Here is a 24,651-nt window from a genome sequence, read left to right as displayed (position 1 = left end):
TCTCTCTCTCTCTCTCTCTCTCTCTCTCTCTCTCTCTCTCTCTCTCTCTCTCTCTCTCTCTCTCTCTCTCTCTCTCTCTCTCTCTCTCTCTCTCTCTCTCTCTTTCACTCCCTCTCTCTCTCTTTCACTCCCTCTTTCTCTATCCTTATGTATTGGTCTCCCCCCTCTTTCTCTCTCTCTCTCTCTCTCTCTCTCTCTATCTCTCTCCCTCTCTCTCTCTCACTCTCTCTTTTTCACTCCCTCTCTCTCTATCCTTATGTATTGGTATTGGTCTCTCTCTCTCTCTCTCTCTCTCTCTCTCTCTCTCTCTCTCTCTCTCTCTCTCTCTCTCTCTCTCTATCCCTCACTCACTCTCTCTCCATCCAAAATCGGATTTTTTTTTAGATAATAATAATAAAATAAGAAATAACAAGCCAGTACATTTATCTATATCTATGTGTTAATTTGTTACATTTTGTTTCACTAAGTTAGGAAAGTAATGTTTTAAGTCAAGCCTGATGTTGCCTTGCACAAAAGAATGATCCCAGTCTTTTCCACACAGTGAGGCATATCATTTATTAATTCGGATCGGTACTCAGTATCGGCCGATACCCAAAGCCCAGGTATCGGTATCGGGACTGAAAAACTAAATCACGATTATAGTAAAACAAAATTATCACGGTTTTCTGTATTTTCACTGTGTCCTTAAAAGGTGCTAAAAAGTACTAATACACATTCAAATAATTTGGCCACCTTTTTATATTGAAAACCTTAATACCAAAAGGTGTTCATAGTATTTGATCGCAGGACATCTTGGTCGCTAACAACAGGTGATTATCATTCATAACAGTGGCCAACGAGCTGTGGCACTGTGCCATACTGTACAGTAAAATACATCATGAGAATACTATGAATTATTATTATTATTTTATTATTGTTGTTTTTGTTACATTATTATTCTGTCTCTCTCTCACTTACAACAAAATATATATAAATAAAACTTTACTTACACACACACACACACACACACACACACACACACACACACACACACACACACACACACACACACACACACACACACACACACACACACACACACACAGTGCATCCTCTGTGTGTTGCATTTGAGCATTTGCAATAAGCCCTTGTCCAATTTACATAAATACAGAACAGTCTTGACAGGACAGATCGGTAGGTTATGTATATAACCTAGTTATATGAGTACTGGCTGAGCGTCCCGCTCTTAAGCCTATCGAGATACACCTCATCTCATGTACCTATTGTACTCCATCACGAATAAAAAACACGTACACCCACACCTGCCGGGTCCCGCCTCTATGGAGGCGCAGCCTATATGACAGTAGGCATGGTCACCAATACACTCTTCCTCGCCAAAATCCCGTTTCCAGTAAAAGACCCCTCAAGGGGACTCAGGGCCGCTTAAGAGCGGGACGCTCAGCCAGTACTCATATAACTAGGTTATATACATAACCTACCGTTATATATCGTACTTGGCTTATCGCGTCCCGCTCTTAAGCCTATCGAGATATGGGTTAGAGCGGATGCGAGGCCCGACAGATGCACCCCCTGAGGACCCGTAAGCCCACATCAAGGGGTTCGGGGGCGTTTTCCTTAATGCCAAGCAAGCAGTGCAAAAATGCTTCCGCATTCGTCACCGCACGCCAGTGCGGTAAAGCGCCCTTCTTTTCAGACAAATGCTACCGTGCGTGCACCGGCGGCGGCGTGCTCGCTCAGGTGCGTGCGTGCGCCGGCGTGCTCGCGCGAGGTGCCCGCGCATGCGCATGAGATCCCGCCTTGGTTCGACACGAGCGGAGCTCAATATATATAAGTCACCGCCCCTTATTCAGTATCTAGCAATAGCTCAATTGGCAAGGCCACATGGCTGTGGATCCTATGGCTCGTTTGCTGGCGAGTTCGAATCCCATCGAAAATATTTTTTAACGTGATTTTTTTTTAACGTATATTCTTTCGCCGGTTAAGGTTAGGCATGGTTAAGGTTAAGGTTAAGGTTAGGCATTGTTTCGGAGTTGGTTAAGGTTAGAACGGTTAAGTTTAGGCGCTGTTAAGGAGCTGGTTAAGGTTAGAGTTTGTCAAAGAGAATGGCAATATAATTTCTATGGTTAAGGTTAGGCATGGTTAAGGTTAAGGTTAAGGTTAGGCATTGTTTCGGAGTTGGTTAAGGTTAGAACGGTTAAGTTTAGGCGTTGTTAAGGAGCTGGTTAAGGTTAGAGTTTGTCAAAGAGAATGGCAATAGACAGCCTATTTCCGCGCGACCTGGGCGCTGGGCGGCGGAAAATGAAAGGCGCATTACTGCACGCCACTACGGTACATTTTTGCACTGCTTGCTTGGCATAAAGCTACACGCGGTTCGGGGAGCCCCGTCACCCCATCCTTCCTAATGAAGGGGGGGGGGGGCGCAGTCAACTCCACCTGAGTGCGAGCAAGAGGGAACTAGAACCCCTTGAACACACAGCACAGGCGGAACCACGTGTGACCTACACACTGTGGCCCATACCCACACACTCCTGCTACCCTACCAAAGGACGGGAAGCAGGAAAGGCCACAGACCCCAGAACCGCCTGGGAGACAGAACCCCCGTTCATGTCCATGAGGTAAAACCTTACAAAGGGGCCCGGGGAGGACCATGAAGCAGCAGCACAGATGTCCTCCACGAGGCCCCACCCAGGAGAGCGGCAGAGGCAGCCACCCCATGAGTGGAGTGCGCCCTGATGCCCCCAGGGGGATCCTGCCCAGCCAACGTGTAGCAGAGGGCAATGCCCTCGCACAACCAATGGGACAGGCGTTTGTTCGACAGTGCCTTACCGGCACGAGAACCACCGTGACAGACAAAAAGCTGATCGGTAACCCTGAGGTCCTGAGTACGGCTGAGGTAAATTCCCAAAGCACGGCCCGCATCTAACTCACTAGCGCAGGGGTGGCCAACCCGCGGCTCGCGAGCCGCATGCGGCTCTTTGCCCGTCAATGTGCGGCTCTTCCATCCAAAAAAAAAAAAAAAAAAAATTACTTTTTTTTTTTTTTTTTTTTTTTTTTTATGTCACTCATTCCACAAGGACGTAGAATAAACATTTACAATTTTTTTTTAAATGGTCCATTTGCATGTTCTTGGTATCTGAATCTAGGGACATATATGGATCAGTGTCAGAAATAGTGTGTCTGTTCCTAGGCTTGAGTAAATTGTAATGAACCAAAGGAGAATATCAATTCTATTTAAAAAGAAAATTATCTTTGACTGTAAATAACACCATGCTAAAATTGACCAGACCTGAAAAATCTAAGCAAATGAATAAAGGGAAGATGATTAAACAGAAGGTTTTGTAGATACAGTACTGAATTCTGCCATCTTTTTTATAATGTACATTTCTCCACCATTTTTCATCATATTGCAACACCGTTTTTTGCAAGACGTTCACAGAAAGGTAGAGAAACTAACTGCGTTCTGTTTTATGGCAATAACGTTCAGGTTTGTGGGAGATAATCCCAAAAAATAAGAGAAATTAAAAAGTAAATCCAGAAGTCAGATGATTGACAGGGGCTGGTGTGAGCTGGGTAGGGTAGTTTTTCTTCAAAAGACTACACTCACTTTTGGCTGTGCCACTTCCTCCTGTCAATATGCGCCGGTTTCCGACTCAATGCCCTGAGATTTCTATAATCTTATATTTCACTAATAACAGTTCAAATAATTGGTAAACAAACATAATGCTGAAAATATACACTTTTACTGTATATCTCGGGCTTAAGAGGTTAACCCTGTGAGGCCCAAATTAAAAAGAAATTAGCAACTTCAGAGGCCAGAGGGTGGGACATATAAACACATTTACTATCAAATAGCATTGTGAGGCTGAACAACAGGACCAATTGACTATACATGTGCTTAAAGGGGAACTATCTTATAAATGGCTTTTTTCAGTGTTTACCATTGTTTCTTAGCTATGTGGACTTATATTAATAGGATATATGTCTCTAATTCTCATATTGGCGAATTCTTCCAATTCTCCTCTCACAATATTCACCCTCACTGAACTGAGTCATCTGAAAATGTGCATATCTGTGATGTCAGAGATTTCTCAGCTGCATAATAATGTGGCAGTTGATGTGGCAGTTGGCACCAGGCCACACAGTGGTTGGAGCCCAGCCTCAAAACGGCTTAAGATCTTAAGGTAGAAAAATGCGGTTTTTAGTACTTGATTAGAAATACAAAACAATGCATTTAAAAAAAAAAAAACCTAGGTGTTCCATAGACTCACAGGAATTGTGTAAAAGTGCCCAAATAGTGAAAGAAATAGTAAAATAGTTCCCCTTTAACATTTTTTAAATAAACATTATTTTTTTAAATGGCTAAAAGTGATTTTGTAATTTTGAAACCGTGGGTCTCACAGGGTACTTTTAACCCTGTGAGGCCCAAATAAAAAAGACATTAGCAACTTCAGAGGCCAGAGGGTGAGACCTATAAACACATGAAGGGTGCCGTGACTGAAAAAAAAGATTGAGAAACGCTGGTATATGGTGTGGCTCTTTGTGGTACCACAGTAATTTTTTTGTGGCTCTTAGTCTCTGACTGGTTGGCCACCCCTGCACTAGCGTGAGGAGGAGGACGAAACGCCTGAACCACAATATCCCGGGAGCGGAAGGAACTCCGGATATTCTTAGGCATGAAAGCCTAAGTGGCACCGCAATCGTCCCGAAAAGACAGGCACTCTGGACGTACCGAAAGAGCACAGAGCTCACTCACGCGTTTAGCGGAGGTGACAGCCAGCAGGAATGCGGTCTTGAAAGACAGCTGTCCCAACGGCGCCTGCTCGAGCGGCTCAAACGGGGCCAAGGACAACCGACCGAGGACCAATTGAAGATCCCAAGTCAGAGCCAAGGAGCGTTGCACCGGCTTAAGGCGTCGAGCGCCAAGCAGGAAACGCTTCACAAGAGGGTGGCTGAACAAGACATTCCCCTCAAACCCCTCATGATAGGAGGATATAGCCGCCGCATATACCCTCACCGTCGAAGCCGACAGTCTACCAAGGAGAGACTGGAGATAACGCAGGACAGTATCCAGGGGGCAGGAGACTGGGTCCCAGCCCCCCGCCTTACACCACTTTTGGAACATACGCCATCTGCCCGCGTAAAGCGCGACAGTGGAGGGAGCATGTGCATTCCGGATGGTATCAACCACAGAAATGTCCATCCTCTCCAGACTCACCCTCCCACCAGCCACACCAACAGTCGTTGGCCCAACATCGGGTACTGGAACAGTGACCCGTTGTGCTGTGAGAGGGCCGTCGCCGACCAAGGAATGACCCAAGGAGGAGCGACCAGAAGCTGGATCAAGACCGGGAACCACACTGCCGTGCCCCAGTCCGGCGCGACCAGGATCACCGTCCTGCGCTCCCTCCGTATCCGCTCCAACAGCTGACCCAACAGCTGTACAGGAGGAAAGGCGTACAGAAGACCGGGCGGCCATGGAAAGGTCGAGAAGGCATCCACCCCCAAGGGGGGATGATCTGCTCGACTGACCGAGAACCACAAGTGATATACGCCGCTGCCGTCATACTGTCTGTCCTGACCAAAACGTGCTCGCCTACCACCAGGTTGTCGAACCGTTTGAGGACCAGGAGGACCGCCTTCAATTCCAACACACACTGCGTGGGTCCGACACGTCCCTCCCCAACCCGTGAGAGAGGCGTCGGTGAAGACCGTGACGTGTGAGCGCCTGCTGCCCATGGGGACCCCAATGGTGAGGATACCCAGCCTCCTCCAGTGGGCGAGATCTCCCCATATCGACAAAGGAACCGTCAACCGTTTCCATTTGTCCCTTACCGGATCTATTCTCATAGAGAAAAACCACCTCTGTATCCTCCTCATGAAGAGGAGGCCAAGAGGAACCACCGTGTGAGCAGATGCCATCATGCCGAGCAGACGCATCACTTGCAGCGCCGTCACCGTCCCTCCCAGACGGAAACCCCCGAGCGCGCGAAGGATAGACACCCGGCACTGCTCCGAGAGGGTTACAATCATGGGCCTCGACCTCAACGTCAAGCCCATGTACTCCACCTGTTGACTGGGAAGAGGCGTACTCTTCTTCCAATTCACAGCAAAACCCAGCCTGGTGAGGAATTCCACCACCAGCCTGGTATGAGACCTGGCAACCTCCTCCGAACGACTGAGGAGTAGAATGTCGTCGAGATAGAATAGAACTCGTATCCCCCGACGACGTAAAGGCTCCAGCGCAGTTGCCACGCACTTGGTGAATGTGCAGGGAGCCAGAGAATAGCCGAACGGCAACCTCTGGTACTCGTACGCTACGCCCTGAAACAGGAACCGTAGGAACTTCCTGTGAGATGGGAAAATCGGGATGTGAAAATACGCATCCTTCAGGTCTATGGAGGTGAACCAGTCTCCCCTTCTGACAGCAAGCAGAAGGAGTTTGACGGTCAACATTCTGAACGGTCTCGCTACAATCAACCGATTGAACGCGGACATATCCAGTATAGGTCTGACCCCCCCCTGTTTTCTTGGGTACCAGAAAATAACAGGAGTAGACGCCTGACATCGCGTCCTCTCTCGGAACCACAACGACGGCCTGCTTCACCAACAGAGATTGGATCTCGTCGGCCAGGGCTGTCACTGCGTCTGACCCTGACAATAGGGTCGGCACCAAACCTGAGAACGGAGGGTGGGGTTGTGCGAACTGCAAAACAAGCCCCTCCCTCAATGTTCTCTCTATCCACCCCACCAAACGGCATTCCTGTCGCCATATGTGAAAATAATCCCACAGCGCACCCGCCGTCAACTGACGCTGGGCCGCAAGGAACAGTAGATAGTTGGCCCGGTCCCTCCCGCTGTGCGACGCACCCAAGGGGGGACCCCGACAGAAAGGGCCGGTTTGATACGGGAGAAGCTGTCATCAAACTGGTTGACACACACCCCCCCTGAACACCCCTCTAGCGCATGCTGAGGAGTTGTTCCGCAGCTAGACACGCAAGGCATGAGGACCCCATGGGCTCCTACACGCCGAAGCCCTGCAGTGATATTGCTACCACCCAAATCACGCTCACCTCTTCTTTGCAGACCACTGCCGCTGTGACGGGAGTGGGAGGCATCAGCGCGATACCCCGCCTGGCGAAGGCGAGGCCAGGGTAACCCTTGCTGTACATTCAACAGAAGAGGTCTCGAGTCCCCCTGCTGACCACCGTAGCTAGTGGCAGCTGTAACACCAGGCTCATCCATCACACAACGTGTGGTGCAGGAGCCACGCGACAGAACATTCTCACGGACAGACCCAGGCTCAGCCATCAACTGGGTGTCAGCCCCTGTCCCCATGAGAATTGAAGAATGGGGCCGCATGCGCTTCAAGGAAGGTTCGCGGCCCGCAGCCAAAGGAGAACGATCAGAGCCCCGCTTCCGTGGGTAACAGAGAGAGGATTGAACAGGGAGCGGGCTGCTTGCAGCAAAGTGACGACGGCTTGTTTTACCAAACTCGAATTCACCCAAAATGGCCGATCCCTCGGCCGCCAAGGCTGTCGGCCTTGTGGAACCCTGTTGACTCTCCACCCAGGGCACCACTGGCGGGGGAAACATGGCCGCCTGTCGAGGATCTCGCCACAGTCGTTGACGAGACCGTGCTCCCACCTCTGGCTGCACAGCGTGAGGCGGTGTAGGACCCAGATCAACAACCGCCTGCGCCTCCACAGAATGACCAAAAAGACTTTCTGTGGAAAAAGGAGTCGTGAGGAGAGAAAACCTATCCTCTTCCCCAAGAGGAGATTGCTCCAACCAAACATGCCTAACAACAAACGTTGATAGCATCCTAATCCTCCCCGCAGTTATAGCTTGCGACTGAGTCAAGATCTCTATAACACCACAAACATGCAACATGTTTACAATGTCGGCTGGACCCATAGTCCTACTACCCGACGCCAATGTGGATAGGAAACTAGCCAGCTGAGCCATAACACTGGCCGCCGCTAAATACCATCCTGCAGCAGTATAACACTCATCCGTCCATACTGCCACCCTCTGAGCCGATTCGCTGTCAAGCATCAGCCGGGTGGGACATCGTTCATCCCCGCCGGGGCACAGGAACAAAGCTACCTGGCTACGTAGCCACGGTACACCCGGCCTGCACCCTGTTGTTAGCCCGTTTACCCGTAAAAAAGGTAAATAGGATTCAGCGAAACCCCCCACATTAACAACCGACTGACCTTCATCAATGAAGCGGGCAAGAGGAGGGAAAAGCGGCAATGTCCCGCGGCGGGGATTATTAGAACAACGACCCATTTCAGCGTCAACGTTAGCATTAGCAGTAGTAGCATTAGTAGCATTAGCGTTAGCAGCGTGCTCTAGGATTGCCAGGAAAACGTCCACTGCAGTGGAACGATCACCAAGCCACCCCGGTCCTGGCGCCGAAACATACTCCACAGCATTACCAATACCAACATTGATGCCTAATGACACAGGGCCTACCTTTGTACAAGCCGGCTCGATAGCCAAACCTTGTACGCTGCCCCTTGGTCTGCCGCCGTCAGACGAGGAAACATCAGCACAGGCCCGACGTGTCGCTGAAACATGCCTCGAAAATGCCAGGGGTAAGCAAACCTCCGGTAAGCTTTCAACATTACGCAATTTCTCTAATCTTTTCATAACAACTAGTTAACATAAAGTGCACTGCATCCGTTATGATGGAAACGAAAATAGAGGAAGAGTGTATTGGTGACCATGCCTACTGTCTTATAGGCTGCGCCTCCATAGAGGCGGGACCCGGTAGGTGTGGGTGTACGTGTTTTTTATTCGTGATGGAGTACAATAGGTACATGAGATGAGGTGTATCTCGATAGGCTTAAGAGCGGGACGCGATAAGCCAAGTACGATATATAACAGCCATTAACACTTTGGGTGCCGGGAGCCGTCTTTAGACGTCTTTGCTGGCCATGCTAAAGTTGCCGGGGGACGCTGTACGTCGTCTTTATATCAATATTTCAAAAATCTGCGATCGGATTCATAATGTCCCTCCGCTGGCCTGAGATTCACCAGCAGGACCCACTGAGCTCTCTGGCGGTTCAGGAGCGCCATCTGGTGGCCGATCGGCGCAAGCGCTTAACAGGAAGCGCACTAGAGGTTTTGCTAGACGTCCGTATTGCTTCCGGCCACTCGGTACATGTCCCGTGACTCTAGCTCGTCACTCTACATAGCGATCGATTGCCAATAACTCGATAAACAACATGATTTGGACGTATATACCATTATACAAGCTGGAGATGGACCGGGTAATAATATATCCCATAATGATAAAATTTCTACTCGACGATGATCGCCCAACGGCGCGCGGAGACTGGGGTGAGTTTCAGCGTGTAACGTTACCGTCTTCGATAATAACTGATATCATCAACATTTGACCCACATTAGATGATTGGTATAACGCTGCCCACGGAATTATAAACGCCCCCTCGCCCATCCGGTCAACATCAGATGACGTGTAGTAACTTCTAGAAGTACGTCTAGTTGGAATTTTTTATATCGCGCTGATTGCCATCAAACTGTATTTCATCATCAATATAATGCATTTGGGGCTATATATCACGTTCTGGAGAAAGCTGCAGAAAGAGATGAAAACATACTTATACATTAGACCATACTTTACTATGAATATGTGAATGAAAAAGTTTAACGTTGCTACACAATGAACAATACATATAGGACTTTGAATGGGCCCTAATAATGGCAATGTAGCAATAGAATTTAAAAAGTTATAGCCCTGCAAAGAAGGGGACTTTCTCCATAGACAAATAGCGCTGGCAATCTATGGTATATCATTAATTTAACCTTAGGCAACCAAAGTGTTAATGTTTTTCCTGCCGGGACACTTTTTTTTTTTTTTTAAACTTTATTTTCTAGCGTTTATCGCTTTTCTGGTCAAGCATGACCGACAGGGTGAAACGGGATATAGAGCAGGAGAAGACATTCTGGCAAATGACGGCGGGTCCGGGAATCGAACTCGGAGTCCACCAGATCCGTGACGCAGCACGGTTTTCCCCGACGCAGAAATAGCGCCGAGATATGCGGTGAGCTACTGGAGCCCCCCTGCCGGGACACTTTTCAAACCAATTCCACGACCACTGGATTTTGTACAACATATGAACAATGAACAAAATATATTGAACAACATATATTGAATGAACAACATATATTGGGTGGGTGATTAAATCCATGTAACTGGATTAAACACATGTGCAGTGTGTTTACAAGAGTAGGCAACACTGAAAGCTTCCCTTTACAAAAAAGTTAACAATAAAGTTAACTCGAATTGCATTCGTTATGAAGTAGTAGTGTTTGCGAAAATGATTTTCCTTCTTTAACACACTCAGTGCCAGCCATGCAATGCGCCTTACCCCCCTTGAATGCCACCACCCACTTCAATGATAGAGCCCTCATATTTGCAAACGCATAAACTATGTCTTAAATTATGGCTATGTGTCTAATCTGGCCGTCGCTTATCAATGACTTGTTTGCAGTCAACATTGTCAAAGCGGATTGTTTTTTAATCGGTTCATTTCCGTTTTATACCATTTTGAAAAACGCTTGTTTTTTTTTGTTTCAGGAAAATATAAAGATTCTGTGATAATCGCCCTTTACTGGAATATTCTGGAATACACAAAAAACGTTGTAATTTTTCGGCCAATTTATGAATCGTTTTCAAATAAACGCTAGATTATCGATAGTATATGTGTACTTATGTACGCTATAGACGTGAGCTGAAAAATCGATTCTCTCATCTCCTGATCAGCACACACACACACATAGGGCACACGTTGATATCTCTGTGAAAAAAGCTGTGATTATCCTAAGACTGGTCAAATAGATTCCTTACCTCAGATCAGATGTTCTCCAAAAAGATTATTCCAATTCCTGATCGCCATTCCAAATATCGATCGCGTTTATTGATCCAACGCTGGGTACTGGAAATATGTATTCCACGCTGTTCTGGTGGTGGGCAATGAATCGATCCTCTCGGGTGACTTGCCCGAGAAGTAAAATGAGGAAGCAGGATTTTTCCCCCCCCATGTGTTTCATTCAATCCATTCCAAAGGGGTGCAGTACCACAGGGAGAGTTGATAGGGGGGGGCGGTATTTTCCCAATGGAGCTCAGAGAGAGTTTGCAGCACTAACCTGAGACTAGATTGATAAAATATGAATTCAAATCGCTAATAAAAAAAAAACTAGATATCTCGTCGCTGGCACTCAACGGTCGGCATGAACTAACGAGAAATCTCGTCGCTGGCACTCAAAGTGTTAAGGACAGGCTGGCTGGCCATCTTCAATTAACTTCCCCTCAAGCACTTACAAAAGGAAACTAAATAAAAACTATACTTCAGACTTAGTGTCTGACTCTTAACCACCAACACTTGCACAGACTACAACATATGACGTATATCATGCCAGTTAGGGTACCTTGTGTATACTGCACCTTGTGTATACTGTTTACTTTTACTCTTACTCATAGTATACATTCAGATTCAAATTCCTTATTGACATATTGGCACCTTTGTTTACACAGTTTATTTTTCTCATATTTTTATATTCAGGGTTAATTATATTGTTTACATTATTTCTTTTTTCACATTTTTATATTCAGATCAAATGTTATTGTCTATTTATGTCTTTCTACTATTACCCTGCCCATACCTCTACCTCCCCTCCCCCATGCTGCTATGACTCCTGAATTTCCCCAAGGGGATCAATAAAGGAATATCTTATCGTATCTTAGTCCTGGATGCCTGAGAAATCTCCAGAGCGCTGTCTCATGCCATGGCTGTGTCTTGTTGCAGGGAGACTGTTGAACAGTATTTTCCGTACAAAGTGAGTTTTTCCAAAGCGCGATACTCAAACACAGTTATAATGATATAATGATTCTAAATTGTAAACGGTAATACTAACCGTTGGGAATTTTTACAGTGGTTTATAATAAAACTGGTAACATTCATCCCTACTCTCCTCTGTGAGTCACTATCTACAGTACCTATTTATTTTTCTCTCTGATTTTCTCTCTGACTCTGTTGCTCTCTTTCTCTCTCAATTTCTCTCTCTCTCTCTCTCTCTCTCTCTCTCTCTCTCTCTCTCTCTCTCTCTCTCTCTCTCTCTCTCTCTCTCTCTGTCATTCTCTAGCTCCCTCTATCTATCTAGCAGGTAGGTACATAGGTAGGCACAGTAAGTAGGTAGGTATAGGGGGGTAGGGAGGGTATACATGGACGCAATAATGTGCACTCACTGCCCAAAGGTTGATGCCCAGAAAAATAGAAAGAAAGAAAGAGGGAGGGGTCTCGTGTGTGTGTGTGTGTGTGTGTGTGTGTGTGTGTGTGTGTGTGTGTGTGTGTGTGTGTGTGTGTGTGTGTGTGTGTGTGTGTGTGTGTGTGTGTGTGTGTGTGTGTGTGTGTGTGTGTGTGTGTGTGTGTGTGTGTGTGTGTGTGTGTGCGCTCATTGTCCCTCAACACAATAGTATTAAATCTTGTGGAATAGACACAAAACACCATTACTTAGAGAAACCCACATCATTACACACACACACACACACACACACACACACACACACACACACACACACACACACACACACACACACACACACACACACACACACACACACACACACACACACACACACACACACACACACACACACAACACAACTCCCATCACTGTCATTTCCTGCTGTGCCAGTCACAGTAGTAATTGATGGTGCTGGGGGAGAGGTGACTGGCCTGGGGAGAGATCCCACTGTGTGTGTGTGTGCGTGTGTGTGGGCATATGTATGTGCTTATTTATGTGTGTGTTCAGTGCTCATAATAATCATTCATTCAGTTCTCCCTGCCAACATAGTCAATGTTGTTCTTGTCCATAATGGCTTATTTTAGAGGTGCAGTAGCCCGGACTTTAGATTACAAAGCTCCTGGTTTTCCTGATTTGGTAGCCTTGATCATGTACACAGGCTAGCTGTGAGAAGCTTCCAAATGGCTGGTCTCACTAGGAGAGCCAAGCAGTTAGCAGGGTATTTATTGTTCAGTATCTGGTCTCACTAGAGACAGTTAGCACAGTATTGTTCAGTATCTGGTCTCACTAGAGACAGTTAGCAGGGTATTGTTCAGTATCTGGTCTCACTAGAGACCGTTAGCAGGGTATTGTTCAGTATCTGGTCTCACTAGAGACAGTTAGCAGGGTATTGTTCAGTATCTGGTCTCACTAGAGACAGTTAGCAGGGTATTGTTCAGTATCTGGTCTCACTAGAGACAGTTAGCAGGGTATTGTTCAGTATCTGGTCTCACTAGAGACAGTTAGCAGGGTATTGTTCAGTATCTGGTAGGGGTGTAAAGGTACACATATCCGTACCAAACCGTTTCAGTACTGGACCTTAGGTTCAGTACGGCAGTGTACCGAATGAATACAACGATATGTTACCCACTAACGACCGCCCACCGGGGGCTGTTTTTTTCACAATCTAATATAATTTTTTAATTTATTTTATTTTAACAAGTCTATTATTAATTTCAATACAGAATATTTGTTGACAGCCCTACAAGTACAATTATTTACCGCACACTACATCACCCCTGAGTGGAACATGGAAAGCCAAAGTTTCCCCCACTGTACCGAAAACCCTGGACTTAAAGAAAATCAAATGTATTGTTTTTTTTACAGTACCGAAATGTGGCACCGGTGGATCTCATGTGAATCGGTACTCGGTAGTACCGACGTCATTCGGTCGCTACCCTTAAAAGTACCGGATTCGGTACCCATCCCTAGCTATGATTGGTGTGCAGGAAACACTGCTTTCTGCACCCTTGAATTGGCCTCTGTATGTTATCGCATTTAAAATGTTAATGTCATGTGGACATCTTCAAAACGGAGAGACATCTGTGTTTGTATGCGTCTGTCCGTGTACATGACGAGACATACAGTACATACTGTACGCACACATCACATCTCTCCTCTGACCACAGACACACACATGTGTACATGTGCATGTGTGTGGTTGAGACACAAAATAACAAACGCACATCATTAGACAGACACACATTCACGCACACGCGCACAGCCCAGAGTACTGCTCCCCCACAGCGACTGTCATGCCATCATTGTTGCTTCCCAGAGGAAGATGTGACAGAGACTCCCTCAGTTGCATCCAGCAGGGAGCCTTGTCTACTTTTCAGACAGTCTACTCTGTCTGTCTACTTTTCAGACAGTCTACTCTGTCTACTGTCTACTGTCCAGACAGTCTACTCTGTCTACTGTCTACTGTCCAGACAGTCTACTCTGTCTACTGTCTACTTTCCAGACAGTCTACTCTGTCTAATCTGTCTACTGTCCAGAGAGTCTACTCTGTCTACTGTCTACTGTCCAGACAGTCTACTCTGTCTGCTGTCTACTGTCCAGACAGTCTACTCTGTCTACTGTCCAGACAGTCTACTATATCTACTGTCCAGGCAGTCTACTCTGTCTACTGTCTACTGTCTATACAGTCTACTCTGTCTACTGTCTACTGTCTACTGTCCAGGCAGTCTACTCTGTCTACTGTCTACTGTCCAGACAGTCTACTCTGTCTACTGTCCAGGCAGTCTACTCTGTCTACTGTCTACTGTCCAGGCAGTCTACTCTGTCTACTGTCTACTGTCTATACAGTCTACTCTGTCTACTGTCCAGACAGTCTACTGTCTACTGTCCAGACAGTCTACTCTGTCTACTGTCCAGACAGTCTACTCTGTCTACTGTCCAGACAGTCTATGGGAAGTTAACACCAGCCTCATAATTAGCAAAGCCCACCAGAGGCTCCACTCCCTGCGCCAGCTTAAAAAGTTTGGTGTGTCCAGGGAGGCGATGCTCAGTTTTTATAGAGCCACTGTAGAGAGTGTCCTTACCTTCTCATTGACTGTGTGGTACGGAAACACCACCGTCCATGATAGGGGACATTTAGAACGTACTGTACGCACAGCGTCAAAAATCATCGGCTGTGAGCTCCCCTCTGTGGCCTCCATTTATGCCACACAAATCCGGCGGAAAGGGGAAAAGGTGATCAGGGACCCTTCTCACCCTGCTTACGACCTCTTTAACCCCCTTCCCTCTGGCAGAAGACTCCAAAGTCTCAGGTGCAGGACATCCCGTTTTAAAAACAGTACATATCCTGAGGCTGTCCGTCACCTGAACTCGAGTACAAATGTACAGGCACTTTGCACAACAAGGGCTAGCACCAGCCAACATGCACTTTAAGGCAATATGCACTTTAAAACTGGTACACTGAACAATTTATTTTAGGTATTGTAGCATTTTTTTCTTCTTAATTGTTTGTGTAAAACTCTTTATTGTGGGGATTGTACTCTTGTGTTTTTATATTGTATTCTTGTGTTTTTATATTGTATGTTTTTAACATTGTCTGTACTGTACGTGGCACCAAGACAAATCCCAATCAACAGTGTTGAAATGGCAATACAGTTTCTATCTATCTATCTACTCTGTCTACTGTCTACTGTCCAGACAGTCTACTCTGTCTACTGTCCAGACAGTCTACTCTGTCTACTGTCCAGACAGTCTACTCTGTCTACTGTCTACTGGATTAGACTGGCTGGACAGTAGACAGAGTAAACACTGTGTCATCAACCTCTGACACACCACACAGCCAAGACAACAGAGAATATCCTAACATATCTAAAGGAAAAATACCGAGATATATACATTTGGTCTTGCAGAAACCTCCCAAACAGTTGCATTTTCTGGGACTGTATTAAGTATGGCTGCCCCTTGTTTGAAGCCATTTAAAATTGTCTATCTATCTCACAATGCAAAGTGTCCAGCATCCTGATTGACTGTTAGCAAGCATCTGCACTACCAACCATTAGAGCTAGTGTTAATTAGAGATTAACTAGAGGTTAACTAGATATTAACTAGAGGTTCATTTGAGGTTACCTAAAGGTCTGCTCTTCTTTCTCTTGCTTTCTTATATTTTCCTTCCCCTCTGCTCCTTTTCTCTTGTTACTTTGCTGGCTTGCATTAATGTCCCTGAGAAAACCTCTCTTCTCCTCATCTCCTCTCCCCCCTTCGCTCCAATCCTCTCCTCTCCTCCTGTTCTCTCCTATCCTCCTCATTATCCTCTCATTTCCTCTCCCATCCTCTCCACACCTCTCATCCCTTCCCCTCTCTCTCTCTCTCTCTCTCTCTCTCTCTCTCTCTCTCTCTCTCTCTCTCTCTCTCTCTCTCTCTCTCTCTCTCTCTCTCTCTCTCTCTCTCTCTCTTCCCTTCCATTCTTCTCCTCTTCTCCCACCACTCTCCCTCCTCTACTCTCTTCTCCTCTCTTCTCCCCTCAATCTCTCCTGTCTCCTCTCCTCTTCTCCCCTCACTCTCTCCCCCTCTCCTCTACTCTCTTCTCTTCTCTACTCTCTTCTCTCCTCTCTTCTCCTCTCTTCTCCCCTCACTCTCTCCCCCTCTCCTCTAATCTCTTCTCTTCTCTACTCTTCTCTCCCTCTCTTCTCTCCTCTCCCCTCACCCTCTCCCCCTCCCCTCTCTCTCCTCTCTTCTCCCCTCACTCTCTCTCCCCTCACTCTCTCTCCCCCTCTGCTCTCCTCTCTCCTCACTCTCTCCCCCTCTCCTCTCCTCTCTTCCCCACTCTCTTCTCTTCTCCTCTCCTCTCCTCCATGTCATGGCTGTAGGTTTTAATGGAGTCAGTGCAGCGCAGCATGAATGGCCCAGTGACTAGAGGGAAACAACAAGCAGAGAGGAGAAACTTTCAGGGATATTTCTGTTCCAGTCGGCTGGACCTGCAAACCACCACTCATGCTTCACAACGAAACATATTTAGTGTGTGTGCATGTGTGTGTGTGTGTGTGTGTGTGTGTGCACTTGCATGGCCAAACACGTACACAAGGCTCGGTACAGATGCAAAGCCATAGAAATCGTATTGGCAGTCAGTTGGACCACAGTTGAAAAGTGTGCTCAGTAGAGCACAGATCTCCACCAGACGGCAGTGACACAGTTTGTTGAATGTGCCTGCCTCATCCTCTGAACATCATAGGGTGTATGTATGTGTGTCCATGTTGCATGTGTAAATGTAATGGAGGTGTATTAACCTCTTAAATGTTCGGCGTCCCACCGGTGGGACGTTTTGCACTCGCATGCACTTCGCAGCACTTTGCGCTTGTCTGCCGGTTCCGGGCTGCATTTTTCACAGATCAACCAATACATAGTTTGAAAGTTTAAATTGCCGCCTTTCGATTGTCACCACACTCAACCTATTGCGTGCTTTGGGTCTCGAGTTACAAGACGGAATATACGGCGAGCGTCATTTGACAAGCCGTTCCAACGAGTGACCACATCTGGTTGTAAACGGTCCTGAACTGACCAGTCACCGCTGATGGCCAAAATGATTGACCACCGTTGTAGCCAAGGAGCGTCTGCTCCGAGTGCTGATTGCAACGAGAAGGGGGCAGAAGAAGACGAATAAGTTCTTTGTTTTAACTTGCACGTCTGAATGAATGGAAGTGGACGGCCATTTTGGATAATCTCACTGAATTATTGCGGTACACACATTACAAAAAACATAATTTTCCATGGGATTTTTATAAACTTTAGAGCTGTACTACATAAGACTTTAGGCTATGGAATCGTTATGTTTTCTAGCTCCTACCTCTCAGCCGGAACTTAAAAACAGGCATCTGGCAACCAGTAAAAATAAATGTGAGTACACAAAACTTTTACTTCAGTGTGTTCAAACTTCTGTTACTCTATTTCAGGGGTTCCCAAACTTTTTCAGCTCGAGACCCAAAAGAGAAATTTGGTGTTTCCCTGGGACCCAAACTTACAAAAATACATCATGAATTGCCATAACATACATTTATAAACTACTGATAAAGAACACAACCTTAAACCTTAAACCCCAACATTGAGCAACATTCTGCTTAATTTGTACTGACTTATTTAAAAATTCTACTGACCTGACATCATGCTAGAAGGGGTATGATATTTCATCTATGGCACAATGAAATCTAATGAGACGTATGTGGCTGGTTGATGTTTTCAACCAGCAGATCTATTCTGGGCTTGGTTTTTGAAAGTGCTATTCTGAGGTCATGCTTAGCATTTAGTCTGTTTCTGTATTTGTTTTTCAGGTATGCTAGAGTAGAACACCCAGATTCACATAAGTATGTGGTGCCAAACTGAATCAACACATCTACAGCTTTTTTATTTAAAAAAAATTTATTACCGGTAATAAAAAATAAAATAAAAACAATGATTTTTTTTTAGTTTTTTAATTTATTTATTATTGGCGACCCAATAAAAACGGGTCCGCAACCCATTTAAGTTTGGGAAACGCTGCTCTATTTCATTAGCACTCAAAGTGATTTTTCTTTATTGTAGGGATGCTCGATATTGGCTTTTTTACCGATACCGATATTCCGATATTGTCCAACTCTTAGGGTGTGTTCACATCTGAAAGTCCGGACTTTCCGTGGATAGTCCGGACTTTCTGGTGGACCAAATGTGAAAATGATACATTGTTTAATTTTGGTCTGCGTTCACACTACCCTGTTTGGTGCGGATCTAATTTGTAAACAAAGGACATGCTGTCGCCAAGTCGTTCATCTATTGGACTAGCACTCAAACGTAAACAGTTGCCGCCAGCGTATTGACACACCTCGCCCACACGCCGACTGTTTAGATTTCATTTGTCTAGCTGTCACTCTCATGCCTGGTTGCTATGCTTGTTGCTATGCCTGTCACAAGTGACGTATTAACATTTGCGGGTTTAGCGCGCGAGGGAAAGAGCCGTCACCTCGTCGTTACCCCACGTTGATCCTCGACTCATTGCTGTCTTTTTTTATTTTAATTTTTTTCCGCTGTGAGATACAGACAAGGCTGCTAATGTGAGGATGAAGTTATTAGGTGGAGTTGCGCCTGCGCGCTCTTTGGGGAAGAGTTGGGTCGCGACTCGCGCGACTGCTCATTCATCTAGAGAGACAGAGAGGAAGAGAGAGACTGTCCGCGCGCGGCGCCAGTCTAGAGAGACAGAGAAAGAGCGAGAGAGAGGCAGAGAGAGAGAGAGAGAGAGAGAGAGAGGAAGAGAGAGACTGTCCGTGCGCCTGTCATTCATTTGAGTTGGGTTGCAACGTGCGCGCAAGCTGTCACTTGGCGCTGTCAAGTTGGGTCGCGCGACCGCCGCCACTAGGCACCTGTCACTCATTTGCTCTAGATTAGATACTATATAAAGTTCGTTTTGCGTTCACACCAACAGCAAACGAACCATGGTCCACTTTGAAACGAACCGAGTCCCAACTTTTCAAGAGGACCATGGTTCGGTTGTTTGGTCCTCATTATAGTTCGGTTTGCGTTCATACCTGTACAAACCAAACGGACTATCGATCTAAAGGGACCATGGTCCACTTAAAGGGACCATGGTCCACTTAAAGTGGACCAAACAGGGTAGGTGTGAACGCGCCCTTAATTTCCGATACCGATATCAACCGATACCGATATATGCAGGGTTTCCCACCCCAAAAAACGGAATAATTTCAGGTAACTAATCATTTCACTGGATATATATATAACAAATATTGTTATTGTTTTTTTCTTTTTTTAAACCGATACCGTTATTTTCCGATATCACATTTTACTGCCGATATCGGCCGATAATATCGGTCGGCCGATAATATCGGACATCCCTACTTTATTGTGTAAGAAACTTCAGAATGTTACATTTAAAAAGAGACCAGACTCATGCATGTGCTATAAGAATAAAGTATAATAAATCGCAAATTACTTTGGGTATGCAATGGTCAAAAAGAAATATGTCATGTTCACTAATGGAAGTTATGCAAATGTGTAAATCCAAAACTGCATAGTGCACTTTTTAAAATAATTTGATTCGTATATTTATGAGGTTATACTGTTTTATTATTTACATTGAAAAGATAGAGATAATTTGTTAAAGCTGGATTTTCTACAGAAGAGGTATTAGTTAGTTTCCCACTAGCCATCCAGGGTCAAATCCGAGCACGATCGCCCCAAAATAAGTGTGATGAGAACGCTCCGCTCCGTCACCGGGGACGCTGATTTGCTCCATGCCGGGACCACTTGAAAAGGTGGTTTTGGGTGTGAATCAACGTCGACGACGACGGAACGATCGCAGATGTGCAAACAAACTGTACCAAAACACGGAAGAGGCTTGCTGTAACAAGTGGTTCTGTTGGTGCTAACCTGCTTGCCCAGAATAGAGTTGTATTCATACTTCAATTTAAAAATATTATTTAGGTCCGTTTGGGATTGTAGCCTGTAAAACCTGCTCCAACGAGGGAGCGCTTATGTCTCTCTTTCTCTCTCTCCCTATCTCTTTCTGCAAGAGCCTGCACCCAGTTAAGGTGGTATTGAGAGAGCACATTATATCTTATCATAAGATATAGAACACATTATATCTTATCATAAGATATAATGTGCCCTCTCAATACCACCTTAAGGCTCTCTTCACTTCTCACACGCTTCTCCGTCTCTGTGTGTGTGCGTGTGCGTGTTGGGCGAGTGCGTGTCTGAGGGAGAGACGATAGAGAAGGGCTGCCGGTAAAGCACATCATTCTATCTCATTTGATCCCGAAATGCTTTATCCGAGAGCAAGAAGGGTTGAAACCAACTAGGTGCATACGCCACCTGCTGTATCGGAGTGTTGCTCTCCTCTTGTGCTTGGGAACGAAACGAGATTGTAGTGTGAAAGCAGGCCAGAGGGGGGAGTGGGAGGGGGGGCTATCGCTCTCGAGGACGGAGCAAGGACGGAGCGGACCAACCATTCCTAATGAGAAAACGCCCGTAGAACATTATTTCATATTTTTTTGTTATTTATTGTTGTCCAGTAAGACTTGAAAAGAGAGCTATTATTTTGTTACAGGTTGATTTGTAAGTTATTCTTGTGCCATTGAGATTTGTCAGAGATAATTGTAGGCATAATAAAACATGTTGATTGTTGAGTAACTTTGGTTTGGCGTGTCTCTGGTTATAGAGAGATATTATTGTGTTATATAAAATAATATAAATAATCATTTTCTATCCATACAGAGGAGGCATACTTTAAAATATAGTATAACAATAAGGCATATTTGAGTAAACATTGAGTATCATTATGTATCTCGAGGCTGGGGCCAGCATGTCCTCTTTTTTGGAAATCAAAATATGGTCACCCTACATTAAAGACTAGAGACCAGCAATGCTGCAGGATGCTACAGCAGGCCGTTAGTATATAGAATAGTTGACCATCAGGAATAGGATACAAAAATACCAATCCAATTTTACATTTACATTTTGTCATTTAGCTGGCGCTTTTATCCAAAGCGACTTACAAGTTTTGTACGACAAGCCAGCAGGAAGGGTACAACTCTTATCAGTAACAATGTTCATCAAAGTGTTGAGTGGTACAGTGTAGGTTAGTATATTTGGATGAGTGCATGACAGTAAGAAAGTTATTATTTAAAAAAAAAATGCAGATATGGATTGAAGAAGTGTGTTTTTAGTCAAGAATTAAGTTGCTAAGAAGTTGGCTAACGTTAGCATTAAAGGTCAAGAGCTGAAGCAAACTCGTTGCAGTGAGCTTGCCTGCTAACTAGCTAGCGGCATACCTGGCTAGAAACTAGAAACATCATCAATAACTAAGTGAAGTTATTAGTTATAAGTTTCGCTACAAGATATTGCTACAAGCTATTGTCTTGGTTTACTGATGTTCGTTTGACTGTTTTGACTGTGCAAGTCTGTTTGACAGCAAAGTGTGTTACTGATGTCAATAGCTGACAGGAAATAAACATCCAACCAAGCTGTTTCCCTAGCAACGGTAGTGCTAATAGTGTGACTAGTACACTATCACACTATTACACACTATTACACTATCACACTATTATACTATTAGCAAGAATTGCTGTGGACACACGGATACACAGACAGACATGTGGACAGTTGGCTAACACTGGCACATTTATAGAAATGTTGATTAATTTGCATTGTCAAAATAAACCAAGTTAAATTAATAGTCTCATTCTCTTTCTCATTGCTCTTTCTTGCTCTCTCTCTCTCTGTCTCAGATGGCGGCGCTCCAGAGTCCTTTCTATGGAGATAAGATGAACCTGTACTCTCTGTGTAAGAAGATTGAACAGTGTGACTACCCCCCTCTCCCCTCCGACCACTACTCAGAGGAGGTATGTAACGCTGGCACGTGTGCTTTACAGTCAACGTTTATTATTAGACTAATCTGTTTTGTAATCACAGGTTGTTGAGTTGGTGCTGAAGTGGGTCATACATCTCATAGAAAAACCTCAGTGCTCAGTGGGCTCTACCCCTAACCCTGGCACTGTTAGTGCCATGCTCTACCCACTGAGCTACTCAGGGAATAGAACCCCTAACCCTGGCACTGTTAGTGCCATGCTCTACCCACTGAGCTACACAGGGAATAGAACCCCTAACCCTGGCAGTGTTAGTGCCATGCTCTACCCACTGAGCCACTCAGGGAATAGAACCCCTAACCCTGGCAGTGTTAGTGCCATGCTCTACCCACTGAGCTACACAGGGAATAGAACCCCTAACCCTGGCAGCGTTAGTGCCATGCTCTACCCACTGAGCTACTCAGGGAATAGAACCCCTAACCCTGGCAGCGTTAGTGCCATGCTCTACCCACTGAGCTACTCAGGGAATAGAACCCCTAACCCTGGCAGTGTTAGTGCCATGCTCTACCCATCGAGCTACAGGATCACAGTAGGGCTGCATAATTAATCAACATTTGATCTAACTCACAATATGGCCCAGTGCAATTTCCAAATCGCAGGACTCTCCAATATTTGAGAAGTGTTGTGGTGCTGCAGAAGTGTTGTGGTGCTGCAGAAGTGTTGTGGTGCTGCAGAAGCCTGGGCTACAATCGTATTCCAAAACTGTAAGAAAACATCTTTGTTTGCTGCAGAAATCACATTGTGATAATTTCTTTTATTATTATTTTTTCTTTCCTGTATTTCTTTTTTTTTGTATTTTCTTTTTTTTATTATTTTTTAAACATAACATCAAATTAGACACACAAGCATTAACAGTAAACATCCAATGAAATCACCATTTAAATAAATGTAGTATATGAGATATATACCTAATACTTGCTATCTAATACCCTACATACATATGCTCTCGCTCGCTCGCTCACCCCCCCCCCCCCCCCCCCCCCCCCCCCCGGACCCCCAATTGGATAATCCATCCATTATCATTCGTTCCTAACCAGGCACTACAATTCATATGCTAGCTTTTATTCTCTCCACCACTTCTAACCAGATTGCAATTTTGGTTTCACAGACACCTAAAATTCTTGCTGTAGATATTTCTAGATAAATCACATCGAGATAGGTAAGAACCCATACCTTCCGGCACATTTTTTCCGGTTGAAACCATCGTGATGCTATCAGCTTTTTAGCCGCTGTGAGACCAGATAAAACTAGTCTCTTTAGCTGTATAGGGGCTGCAAACTGAAAAACATCATTCAACAGCAATACAGAGGGGTGTACAGGTATGTTCAGAAATAAGAAATTTGATAATTGCTGGGACACTTCTTTCCAGAATATCTTAACTGGTGGGCAATCCCAATACATGTGCATAAATGTACCCTCATCCCCATTTGTACATAAGGAACATCTGGAGTCTTTTTTAAGTCCATTCTTTTCAATCTTATAGGAGTCAGGTATGTCCTATGAATATAATTAAGATTAATTTGTTGATGGTCGGGTTACGTGACGCAATTCGAACGTTTGCCCAGACTTCTTGCCAATCAAAATTTATTTCCAAGTCTGGTATATCCCTCCTCCAGACTGAGTCTAGGGGGAGGATTCCATACGAGGACGTTAGTAAGTGATGATAAAAATCAGATACGAAGCCTCTCGATGTCTCTCTTTCATAGAAGAATTTGTGATATCTGTGGTGCTCAATTGGTATCCTTAATGGGACTCCATGAGCCTTCAAACAAACCAATAACTGTGCGTAAAAATAATATGTGGAACTGGTGAGATTACATTTTTTTATGTATGTCTTGATAACTACAAAAACCCTGTTTGTTGAAAACATCTCCTAATGTGTGTATGCCCTGCTTTTCCCATTTAGGGTATATTATAGGTCGTTTTCCAATAAGGATTGTGATCATTTCATACTTTTCTCAATGAAAAGGAAAATGCTGAATGAGAAATGATGATTCTCTATTGTCAATCATATCGCAATTGCAATACCTATCAAACAAACCATGAGGATTTTAGTTGGGTTTTCTTTTTACCCCAAATCGTCCAGCGCTCGCTCCAATGTACTGCATGGCCTACCGACATACTGCCAGTACACTAAGCCAAAGCAGCCAACAGGACTCTCTCCACTACACTACAGTAGATGATATTACCGTACACTGGCTAACCTCTGTGATCGAAAGAGCCAATATGATTACATAACTGTTTGAAATGAAACGTGTATATGAAAAGCATCTGTCTATGCCAGGCAGGAGGGTCAACCTTAATGCGTTTTGTAGTGTCGTGTTTCCATAAGTCAGTCTGAACCCACTGGGACTGCGGTCCGGACTCGCTAATGTAACTTAGTAGCTCTGTGGTTACAGATAGGTAGATTGTT

At 45.2% G+C, this 24,651-nt stretch overlaps 1 protein-coding gene across 1 annotated transcript in view; it reads left to right on the top strand.

The window, feature by feature from the left end:
- nek7 (NIMA-related kinase 7) overlaps nucleotides 1–24,651 on the top strand; it is a gene marked incomplete at its 3' end in the record, with an annotated part of 220,900 nt that overhangs the window by 179,802 nt on the left and 16,447 nt on the right. The window contains exon 8 of the mRNA XM_084311227.1: nucleotides 22,101–22,214. Coding sequence (XP_084167353.1) covers nucleotides 22,101–22,214 — 114 coding nt within the window. The remainder of the gene's footprint in view (nucleotides 1–22,100; nucleotides 22,215–24,651) is intronic.

The sequence above is a fragment of the Notolepis coatsorum genome, assembly GCF_963971535.1.
Source record: "Notolepis coatsorum genome assembly, chromosome: 3".
NCBI classification, from domain to species: domain Eukaryota; kingdom Metazoa; phylum Chordata; class Actinopteri; order Aulopiformes; family Paralepididae; genus Notolepis; species Notolepis coatsorum.
This window is presented reverse-complemented; position numbering and strand designations above follow the sequence as displayed.